Source organism: Parus major, chromosome 1 (genome assembly GCF_001522545.3).
Source record: "Parus major isolate Abel chromosome 1, Parus_major1.1, whole genome shotgun sequence".
NCBI classification, from domain to species: domain Eukaryota; kingdom Metazoa; phylum Chordata; class Aves; order Passeriformes; family Paridae; genus Parus; species Parus major.
The window spans coordinates 79,858,648-79,871,114 of record NC_031768.1 but is presented as its reverse complement, the minus strand read 5'-3'; the positions used below and the strand labels follow the sequence as shown (position 1 = coordinate 79,871,114).

The 12,467-nt window shown below is 37.9% G+C and overlaps 1 protein-coding gene across 5 annotated transcripts in view; it reads right to left on the bottom strand.

Annotated features, from left to right (window-relative positions):
* The window catches only part of GRM5 (glutamate metabotropic receptor 5), a 242,278-nt gene that overhangs the window by 123,942 nt on the left and 105,869 nt on the right, over positions 1-12,467 (bottom strand). For all 5 annotated transcript variants that reach the window (XM_015634851.3, XM_015634842.2, XM_015634871.2 and 2 more), the window contains one exon: positions 10,581-10,830. In XM_015634851.3, the coding sequence (XP_015490337.1) occupies positions 10,581-10,830 (250 nt within the window). The remainder of the gene's footprint in view (positions 1-10,580; positions 10,831-12,467) is intronic.

The following is a 12,467-nucleotide window of genomic DNA, read 5'->3' as shown; positions in this document are numbered from 1 at the left end:
TCAGCCAGTCATATTTCAAAATAGTCAACATCCAAGATCAACACTGATTTGTGCCTATCAGCACTTCAAGACATGGAATGCTTAAAAACATACCAGGTAAAATTTATTAAATCACCATGTTATATAACTATACATTTTCCCAGGATAGAGATGATTTGCTCATTATAATTCAGTCAGTCTTCACATCCTTCACTATCGCTAACCAACATGTATAAAGGTTGAACAGTATGATCCCTTAACAAATATAAATCTTATTTTATTAACTTTAACTTCCTAATTAAAATAATAAGTATTAAAATAATAATGTTCCTTTAATCAATTCTGTTATTGCACATTTCTAATATGTCTAATTTCCTAATGTTAATGTTTTAATTAATGTTTTAATGTTTCATTTTTTTTTTTGTTTTCAATCATCAACAAAGTTCATCACTATTCCTTGAAATAGTACATGGCTTTTTTTATCTGGTCTTCTTGAAAGTAGTATATTCTTGCCATGATTTATAATATCCTTTCAAGGCAGGAGTGGAATAAATTCCAACAGAATGAGGTTTAGTGAGTTCTGGTATTTCATTCACTTTGTCAGTTGCCTTCAGCCATAACCTCTGGAGAGACAATGGCTGCACAAGAAACTATAATTCAGCCATGGTGAGGGGGAAATGCACTGCCATGTGTGCTTTGTCACTTCAATACAGTGATAGAAAAATTAATTACACCACAAGTATACAAATCAGAAGTTTTCATTACTTTAACATTCTTCCATACTCACTCACCAGCGCTAGTGAGATGGGTTCATTTGTATAAATCCCTGCTGTGTGGGTAATGTTTTTATGTTCAGATCGTCCATGTGTTTTAAGTATAACTAAATCAAGTCAAATGGTAATCTGGAGAAAAAAAATCTACCTGCCTCTCCAAGTCCCACTGTTCTCTAATTGAAAAAGTGTGAAATTTGTGAAAGTAATTGCACAGCTGGGACAAGTGAACAATTGCTGTCCAAGTGGTCAAGCATTTCTTCCCCTTTGTGCCACATGCTTTTGTACGGCTTACCTACACAAAGGATCTCTGTACCTAAGAAACTGAGACTTGAGCAGAATTGATGGCAGATTTGCTGAGAGAAGAGACAGTTCCTGGACTCCATGGTTTGGAACAGATTCTCTTTATCAGGACACAGTAACATGGAGATACAAGCCCTTGGAACTTCCCCTTTCACAAATACCTTCTCTGCATACAGACATGTATACATGGTTTGTGTGTCACTAGTCCTGGGTGTAGACTCTGGGATGATGCAGATAAATCAGAAAAAGTTAAAAAGAAGTCATGGAAAATATCATACCCACTTGCTGCAGAAAAGGCAACAGAAAAGAAACAGATTGTAAGGGTTAATCAGTTACCTTATAGCAAAACCCGATTTGTCACAGTGTTAATTTTAGAGAAGGAACAGTATTTTTTTTTAAAAAATTAATGACCATTTTAGGCTCTCTTAACTTCATTGGTCAAAATTCTGTAGTTTTTCTAAAGATCAGAAAATCTCATGCATAATGTTAATTTTCATCCTGTTCCAACTGCCTTTAAATTTTTCAAGGAATGTATATTGGATCACATTTTTCATCTAATGTTTTCGAAAGTTACATTTTACCATTTAGCCTGCAGCAAATTGTGGAATAACAATGATGGGGTTTAACATCTTAATTTATTTTTACATCTTGAAGTTATGTTTTTGAGAAGCAAACATCTCATCTTTTCTCAAGCTTGAATAGAAAATGCTTTCATTGTTCAAATGGTATTTTTGATTCCTTTTCTTAGAATCGGAAGAGTCTCTCTCATTCTCAAAATAGGCTTACATCAGAAAATTCTCTGTGATTTCTGCCTATCACTCTCAGAAGACATCTTTGAAGAGAACAGTCTTAAGTCAGCCACCCATAGTCTTCTCCCATTCTGAATTTTAATAAGCTGTGGGATAAAGTAGAGCTTCCAAGTCAAATATAAAATCAGAGGCATACATCTCTTGTGTGAGAACAGAGAGGCACCCACAAATGCACACAATTTCCCAGCAATGCCTCTGACTTACTTTTATGCAGAACTGCAAGCACAGGTCTGTTGGCAATATGGAGTTATTTTTGAGATTGTCACACTGTCTATTTTTCAACCGTGTAGGTCATCTCATGAATTTGTCATTTAGCAATGAAAATAAAGCTTATATAATTCTTCAGGATTGTTTGACGTCTCTATTTCTCTACTTTGCCTCGTGCCTCATTTCCACTGAGATAATAGAGATCTCATGCTATTCCAAAGTGCAAAAACTGTTTTCTGTTCATACTGAAAGTTGTCAAAGCAGAACAAGGGTAAGCATAAGTCTTCAAATATAGAAACTGTAGTCTTAGAAACTGCTTCCTTTGTTCCCATGGGTAGGACAAGGAGTAATGGATTAAAATTGTAGGTTTGACGTTAGGAAGAATATAAGGATTAGTTAAGCTTAGGAAGAAGTTGAGTGAGAGTGTAATATTTGTCTTTGAAAGACTTTAAGCAGATCTATCCAAAGATGGATGAAGCATGAATTGATTGAGGCAAACCAATGCAGAAATAAAAGGCTTGAAGGACATCCTGAGCCACTGTCTTTTTCCACAGCGCTGAGGCACAATTCTGTTCAAACATATTGACTAACAAAGGTACCTTCCTTTGGCTGTAAATGCTAGTTCTAGGTGAGAAAGAGCAGACTTTTACTTACAGAAAGTAAATAATTCAATTTGACACACATGATTTGTCATGTCACAACAAGGACAGAGGGAATGGATAGCATCCAGATGGAATTTAACAGATTTGAGAGGTGGATCCATGTGTGTCTCATGAAAATAAACAAGGCCAAGTTCAAGGGGCAATCCCAAACACAAGTACAGGCAAAGAATGGATTGAGAACAGCCCTGAGGAGAAGGACTTAAGGTTGTTGGTGGATGAGAAGTTCAACATGATCCAGCAATGTCAACTGCCAGCCTGGAGAGTCAAACTCATTATGGGTTGCATCAAAAGAGGTATGCATGAAAAAACATATTGAAGAAAGAGATTCTCCCTCTCTACTCTTCTCTTGTGAGACCCTGGACTGCTGCTTCCAGCTTTGGGGTCCCAACATAGAAGGCTGTGGCTGAGGAGGGTCACTAAGATGACCACAAGGGCTTCCCTTACAAAGGCACCAAGAATTCTCCATGAGAACTTGCCTGGCCTGGTGTCACTTTCTGCCATTCATTTGCTGCTGACCATTCCCAGAAACAACACATTGTTGCGATGGCCCTTTGATCTGACCTGACAGAGTATTTTCTAATGCTACATTCTCAGATGTGTAGAAGGTGTGCTTAGTTGCCAATATGCACACTTGGAAATTCTTTGTTTTCTTGATGCCATGGTAGACATCCACCCCCACACAACCAGCACCACCCACTCCAAGAAACACATATCATTCCTGAAACAGAAAAATGAAGACATTCTTCCAAATAGTTGTAGAGCTTACTCTCATCCCTCACTACCTGATCTACATTAGTGACTGTAAAATTGGACGACAAGGTGCAATATTTATTAGAAACAGGTCAGATAGATGCCAAGAAAGAAAAAAAAAAAGGATTTTAAAGGCATACAAGAAAGTTTAAAAAGTCAGGCATATTGATTGGCTTTCAGTGTATATGTTTGATATGTTTGCCTCACTTGTCTCCCTAAAATCTTCAAGCATAGCTTGGGGAGTCTGAACCACAGAAAGGAAAATATACTTTTTTCAATCATTGCACAAACAGCGTTGACCAACCACTTCACTGCTTCCATCTGCAGCAAGACACTGCTGCTATTGCTCACCCTGAGGGTCTCTGAGCCATGAGGCTACCTCAAATGGTGACCACAAAACTCTTCAAAACCAAGTTATTCTTTACACTCCAAACTGTTTTATTTCAAAAGACGCTGTACATAGGAGGGAACACAGCTTTTCACTTCCCTAATCTCTTTTACAGATTTAGAAAGCAAACTTTTGTTTAGCTGTTAAGTTCCTGTTTTTTTGGGGTAACAATGAAGATTCTGAATTAATCCTGCTATTTACAGTGCATTTAATTACTACATATATGATGATACCTGCTTCCTTGGGCTACACATTGATGCCTGAACAAGAGGACAAAGATAAATAATTAGTGGGCAGCAGAAAGTTGTCTTAGAGGAAATAGCTTTCAGGTGAGGCTGCACCAGACTCCTGCCTACTGTGGATTGAAGAAAAAAGGATCAGACTGCTCATACAGGCTGGGGTTGCACAATTGTACTCTAAAAGCACCTTTTCGCCTGCTTATTTTGTCCCTGGAGGAGAGATCTGCACATTTATATTGCATTTATCTTCCAAAATTTTGTCACAGGTTGGGCAGTAAGAACTATTCTAGATAGAATAATTTTATCTGGTTAATACTTCCCAGAAGCAGCAGAAATAACTAAAAATTAATCTAGAGCACATATCAGGTTTACAAAATTTCATATCCCAATTTATTTTATGAGAACTTCTTCACCAGTTGGACTTGTACAAAGATAGAAAAAGGCATGTTAACCCACACCACACTGAGTACTTTCTGGGAGGAAATCACTATATCCTTTGCAGTGAGATCTCTCTTCATCCAACGGACAACTCTTAAAATCTCACAAAAAATTTCTTTTTAAACTGTTAAAAAAAAATCTCATTTCCCTCAGATCATCTATCTTGCTTTAATTTTCCTTCAGCTACAGTTGCCCTTCTTAGATGCTAATCAGCTTTTTTTATATATATTGCTGAGTTCCCTATCAGCTGAATTACTCTGGGGACTTCCTGGAACTAATGCTTCTCCACATTTTATTCTCCCTCCTTATCCTCATCTCTGCTACTTACCTTCTACTTAGCTCATTTGCTGCAACATCTCCTAGAATCAATAACAATTTCCTCCAGTCCATCTCCTCAGGAGATAAGCAGATATATTATTAGGAGAGGTGATTAGTGATGGAGAATATCTGTGCTGTTCTGAGAAGAATGGGCACTGCTTCAGTGGTCCTGCTACCCTCTTGCAGAGCCTCACTTGAATTGCTTGTGATCATCACACTGCTAGAAGGGGTGTCCTGCCCTTACCCATCTTCATCTAGACATGCTCTGCAACCATGGCATACTTCAGAGGCATGGCCTGAGGCATCCTGAGGCACAGACTTCACAGATCACAGAACAGAGTGAATCCTGAAAATGCAGGATGTGGTTCCTCATCTCTGCAAGGACATTACAGCATGTAGTCATCAAGTCCTCACTGCTTCAAACAAGATGGAAACTCTGAAGGATGCCCTGCAGCTCTAGATTTCCCATTCCTTTGCTGCAGATATTGCAGCAAAGTCACAGATTTTATTATTGCTGTAAATTCTGGCTAAGTTAAGTATCTAAGAGTCATGTAGAGATTAAATCAGACCAATAAATTTTGGCCATGTTTCTTCAGCTGGACAGCTGAAAATCAGAATCAGTCATAGAGCCTAAGGACATATTTCAATCCCCGATAAACTTTTTTTATTCATTTTGTATAATTTTGTCATTTAAAACAATAATGTCTGGATAATCTTAATTAACTCTTTTTTTAAATCAGATATGATACTGAATACAGCAAATCTGATACACCATATGCATGCATGAAGCAAATGGAAGTCCCAGTAATTTTTTGAAGATGAGTACTGCTCGTGGAATGTCATTTGGAAGCTGGAGACATTGAACAAGCCATTTTTATACACCTCTACTTTCCCTTTAGAATCACAGAATCATGAAGGTTGAAAAAGACCTTAAGGATTATCAAGCTTACTTGTCCACTGTTCAACACTAAACTATATCCCCAAGTGCCACATGAACACACATTTCAAACACTTCCAGGTATGGTAATTTCCTGGGCAGGGAATTGTTCCAGTACCTGACCATTCCAATGCCCTTATTCTATTCCTTTTCTTCTTCTTTAGGTAGGAAAACTCCAACTGTCTTGTACTTGGAATCACAAATTCTTTGCAAAATTTCCGTCTTTTGCTTTTTGGGTTTGTATAATAACTATTTTGTAATAATAAACAAAACAACCAGAGAAGTTCTCTTGTCTAGAGGTAAAAGATATATAGTGACTGCATCCATGAATCTTTAAGTTCTTCTACCCCAAAACAGAGTATTTATGTCTCAGCTGCTTCTTGGTAATAATCTTCTGGTAACAGCACCACACTGAGTCCCATCCCAAAAGTGTTAATTGAGATAAGATAAAATAAGTCCAGCAAGCAAAAAAAGGATATAATTATTCAGTGCTGTGGTAGTGTCTTCTGAACCTATATTCATTTAGGACAGTAATAGTCAATACTCATAATTTCTGTTGCAACTAATAGTTTCTGTTTTATTATGAAAAATCATGTGACCTAGTGCTAAGATACTTTGTCATCCTACGACATGCTTTGGAATCCTTGCAGATGAAAGCCATAAAATATAATTATCAATAAAGAGAAATAGCATAGATATTCTGTCCAAAGATAAGAAACTAGGGGTCAAGAGGAGCAGGGTGAAGGTGAGCGTACAACACAAAAGAAAATTTCAGCTGTTGGGTCTGAATATTACATAAAACAAGGAACAGCTGAAAATCATGTACAGCCAAGCTGTTTTTATCTACACAGTTAATACTCCATGGCTCCTTCTGAAGTCTGTTTCAAAGTTATTCTGCTATGTGAATGTATTTATTATTTATTCTAGAATTAATTTATCTGTATGGGTATCTCCTGGCCTATGACATGTGGATGACAGAAGCAGTGAAGGCAAACAGGTGAAGCCTGGTATCTATATCTCAATTAACTTGAGTAACGGTTAAGTCAAAATAGCTATTTTTTCACACTTGAAAGTCAGCACACTCACCTTTATATTTGAGGTTAAGTCCAGTTCTTCAAGATGCATGAGGTAAATATCTGCCAAGCATTTGAAATGTTTTCCATGAATCAAAAAGCTCTGGAATGTTACAATCACTAATGACATGCCACCTCGCATATCTGTCACAGGCAGGCAATGCAACTTCAGAAACTGCATAAAGTGGAGAGCATATTGAAAGGTATATTTTTCCTCCCCTTATGGCTGTATAAGGTAATTTATGTGATATGGACTCCCCTTGGCCCATCCATTTTCTGTTTATCTGATCATAAATCAGATGTTGCAAGAAATCCACAGCTTCAAAAAATCCCAATGTTTTTGTAAAGTTTTAGATGGAAAATACTAGGGGTGAATCCAAATTAAAAATGAAACATAAAAGAAATCAAAGAGGAAGTGGAAATGCTGATGTATTTATGGTTTCCCATAAAGCTATGACTTTGTGACTTTTTAGTTCATTCTGTGCATTTGGAGAAGAAACAAAACAATTCTTCACTTAACAAAACAGGAGGGGATAATTTGTGGAGGAATGAAAAAGTATTCATTAATAGATGACGTTTTTCTTGTAAGCCCATTGCATTCCAGTGAAAGGCACTCTCACTTCACTTGGAATGCCCTTTTATAACCTTCTCAGTTGAATGGGTATCCCAGAGTTACTCCAGGATCAGACGGTGAATGAAAGTATAAATCTAATCCTAGCCCATTTTCCTGCATATCATTGCAAGAAAAATTAATTTCACAAGCCTTCTTTAATTTCAGATGTAGCTATTTCCCCATAGAGTACTCTGAACCATCTGTTCTCAAAATCTTGCCTACTATCTTTTCCCCCTACAAATGATGTACAAAGAGGTCCCAATATAATCTGCTTGTATGAGATCTGGGTTTGTAGTGGTATCCATCCCAGGTCAGTGCCTTACATGTTCTCTACAGAACCAACCAACCAACAAACTTCTGACCAACAGTTAAACATTCACAGACAACAGAGCCAAATAGTCAAAACCAAGAGAGCACGCAGTACATCAGGGTCCTGGAAAACAGAGCTTTACATCTCTACAGGAACTCAGGTTATCACTGGACAATGTTATCATTGTCTCACACCCCATCTGGGTCAAGAAGTCTTCTTGAAAATTCCTGGTTTTCTTTTGCTTTTTTCTTTTGCCTCTGCCTCAAAGCTTAGAGGCTAGCCCATAGTGGAAGGAGAGCATTTTTGTAAGAATTTACATTTTTGTGGAACACTGTCACTCCACAATTTCCCACATCCTACACATGATTTTTGCTTCATAAAACACTGCTCTACAGATTAAGGGTGACTCAAAGCCTAACCAAGGTCCTCAGTTGGCAAAACTAGTTAGGTTTTGTTTGTTTGTTTGTTCTTTTGCTTTATTTTTCTCTGGTTTTTAGCTTTGATAACAAATTGGAAACAAATCCATTGAAAAATATGGGATGTTCCAAGATCCTTAGGATCTCTGAAGTGCAGAGCCAAATGTAGAGAGACTGTATCTTTCTAGCTATCCTTGTCTGATGCAGCAGTTAGTGGCTGCGGACATATTACCCTATGTCTGAGTAGCCACTTCTTAGCCATTACCTTGGAATCTCTGATAATAAATTAAAAGGATAGAAAAAACCCTTACACTTTATTTTTTCTTTGTAAACACTTCCCGTTTATGCTGCATTTTTCTCAATTAAATTGTGTAGTACTTCCACAGGCATGGATACACCCCAAATGGTCAGGTGGAATTTAGGATTTTTTTTTCAATTGGAAAGTCTTTATAGTTTAGGCTTCTAAGAGAAGCTATCACGTTCAATTTACTCAATGGAAGTCACATACTGCATAACAGCTTTCTTATTATTGCTCATGACAATTCCCTCTGCAGCTAGAAGCAGGTATTTTTCACAAAGAAACAAAACAAAGTAAACAAAACAAGCAAAAACTTGAATCAAAGCCTCTTCTATTTAGACCTTGCATTTTTTTAAGAGAACATCCGAATTGCTCTACTCTTATTTACAATCAGCAATTCCTGAAGACCTTATTCATAAATGCATCTTGGAAGGCTAAATTTAGCACTGTTGTATATAAATCCCATATAAAATTTTGTATGGTTTGGACTCTGGAGTAGCTAAGGGCCAACGCATTTTTTGAAAACAATGCTTATGTGATTCTAAATTGGGATACTGCTGAAGACATTTGGCAATTTCTTGTATTTAGGACAGAAGAAGATAACAACCTATGGGACCAGATTCTGCTAGAGATAGTGGAGATGACATTTGCTCCAATCTATTTCTATACAAGTAGGCTTTTCCACTAAAGGTAGTGATCAAGAGAGCCTTTTTACAAGCCTTTTCTAAAGTATGATTTCTCTGAGCTACTTGAAATATTCACATTACAAATAAGGGACCAGACAAGGTCCTGTTCTGCTTGATTAACTGTAGAGAGACTACTGATGATTACATGGAAGTGTCTAAATTATAGACATATAAAAATGTTTAGGTGAATCTCACCTTGAGGACTGTGGTCCCTTTGGGGGTCTGTCCAGAAAAGGACCACAACAGTTCATGGAAGTCCCTACAGATTAAATGTATTTGAAAAGAATGTTGCCATTTATCAGAGAAAGAATTAAGAAATTCCCATCTGAAACTGCCAAAACGTAGGCTGATGTCAAAGAGTAAGGGCAGAGACAAGTGCCACATTTGTTGCCTCTTTGCTCTCCCCTTTGGCCAAGGGGGAAGGGCAGCTGTGTGCCACAGGGCAGATTGGGAACAGAGACTGGTGTCCTACCAGTGTGACAGACTCAGTCTCCCAGCTGCCAAGGCAGTCCTTGAAAGGACTGGAGGTCTTACCATGACTTCTGGTTTCACTGAAACCATTTTACTTGTGCTCTTGTAGGGTTCATGCTCGGGACAACAACATGTCATCCCTCTAATAATTCACTGAAAAGGCAGTGAGTTACATATTTTACTCCCAGTATACTACTTTTTTTTTTCAATACATCATTTTTCCTGTCTTGTTTGGGATCTTGTCTTGTTGAATAAGGGGAAAATGTAAGATCCCTTTAGGTTCACATCAATGACTTACTTCTCTGCTTATGAGCCCAGGATATTTTCCTTCTGGGTGAGCACACACTAATTAACATTTCTTCCTTTGGTAGCTAGGAAAGGAAACACTGATATCATTGAGCTAAGAGAAAGGATTACCTATATATTGCCCTTAGGACAGTATGCAAATCAGCACATTGGCTCACAAAGAAAAAGTGATAGTTAACCAACTTTGTTTTGGGAAGCTCTTTTTTGGGTACACCCAGAGGCCACATCAGCAATTCTCAACACAGAGTTACTGGAATGAGAAACAGCCTCAGGCTGTTTGTGTACACAATGCGTTTTGAACTGCTGTGAACAAAACGGGTGATATAGATCAAAGATTTGTGTGCCAGCTTTCCTGTACACATTGCTGCTAAGAGTGGCCAAGCAGACTTGTGTTTGGCTGACGTGTCACGGGTATAATGCGTGTCTTTGCAGAGTTTGTACTGCTAAGACACAGCTGACGTTACTTCCTATCTCTGAGATGTGCACAGGTATAGGAGAGGCCATGAGTCTGTGCTTCATGTGATTCATGTCCAGAAAACTGGAGCATTTTCTTTTTTTTTGCCCTGCTGACTAAATTGTCTGGCTATAACTGCACAGTATTACTCACCTGCCTAGCAGCAAAAACTCTCCAGCAAGTCCCAGGCGCCTCATAGCCATCAAGAGGCCTCTTACAGTCATGCCTTCACAGAAGCAGGCAACCACTCTTGCCTTGGGCAGGTGGCTCCGAAGCTTTCGCAGCAGCTTGTCAAAGCTCTGTTCGCCAGCATTGCTGTAGATCTTGTAGGAGTGTGCAATGCAGATCCCTTCCTTGGCTGCCATATCTTTGAAAGCTTCCATTCCACTTTCACCATAGTTTCCTAAATACAAACAGAAACACAAATGCATGTATTAAACGCATATATTAAATCTGCAGATCACTGTACCAATCTTAAAGATATAATTTTAACATTTTAATCAATTTTTCAAGACAAGGTCAACAAATTTTCCTAGAAAATTCACTACTCTTCAAGAGACTGCATCTCTGCTTAAACCAAAGGCTGTCATGTACCTCACTACCTGTGATGAACTGGTCTACAATGTGTACAACAATATATGTACAAATGGCATTTTCTTCTGATTCTCTTCAACTGACTAAATGTGGCCAAGTGCTCTGTGATTTACTTCAGTTAATTAAATATATATATATTAAGAATTAATTTTTAGGTTTAATATTTCAAATATAGGCGAAAAAAGCTCATAACATCGCCTAATACATAATGCAGTCTGAAAAGCAATAATGTTTTTCGTTGCAGTGAAAAGTAAAATTTATTTTGTTGAAGGAAAAACTTTTACTGGAGGATGAATAGTAAAGTTGAGGATTAGCATTACAGGGATAACTAGAATGCAGGTGAACTCAACGTGCTTTAATATTTTTTCTGGTTTCATTCCTGTTTGTTTGTTCTGAATTAAATTTCTACCAGTGGGAAAAAAACTTCATATTTTCTTTCAATATCTTCTTCCTCTATGTGGATAAACTGGTAATAGATAAGAACAGACAGATACCCTTTTCCCTTTTTTCTGTCTCACCACAGAAACTTTCTTCTCTGCCAGGCCTACGTAAAAGTCACAGTGCTTAAACAGTGGATGTACTGATACCACTGACAGTCATCCTGACCAGGACTGTGTGTCTGGTTCCCTGTGCTCCTCCATCTGGCTGTTGAAATCTGTTTCACGTCTCATATAAATAAGAAGACCTCCGTGGCAGGAAATCTTTCTCAAAAGTGATGTCTTAAACCCTCAGTAATATTCCACAGAAATACAATCAGTTAATTAATTAATAAAACTGTGAGTGTAAAGTGATGATGTTGCAATAAACTGCTGATCCTTCACGAATTTTCTAGCTTGCAAATGGAAGAATCTATAAGAAAAATTCTTTCTCTTACCAGCAGAATTACAAGTACATAGGAGGGCTGACAGTGAAAATCTATGTGAAGCAGTGAGGTTCAGACATGGATTTGGACAGTCATCTGTTTTTGGTTTTTTTTCCTTTGGACACTGGAGCCGTCTGCATTCATCTTGCTTACCTGGGGAGTCATCCCTATCACTCTGGTGTTACAGCTCAGAGGCTTTGTTACACTCAGCACAGAATATGAATGCAAAAACAGCTCTCAGTTTTAGGATCTTACCATCCAAAAAGTCAAAAGAGGCAAAGAACAAGAAGACAGGAAGTAACATGATCTTTCTTTCACATCAGGAATGAATCACAGAGACCTCAAGACCACTAAATTTCCAAATTGCACCCAACCAGAATAGCAACCTGAATGCAGGTCCTCTACCTAAAGGGGCTTTAATTTTCTTCCTTGCTGTGATTAGGCCTAATGGAAACCACAATATGCAAATTGTGCCTGGACAAAATGTTATTTAAACTCAGCTGTTGCCGTGCTTCCTGAGAGTAGTAAATCGTGAGTCCTTGTGTCATGCCCTTAGGGCAAACTGTGTTTCCTGTGGTACATGA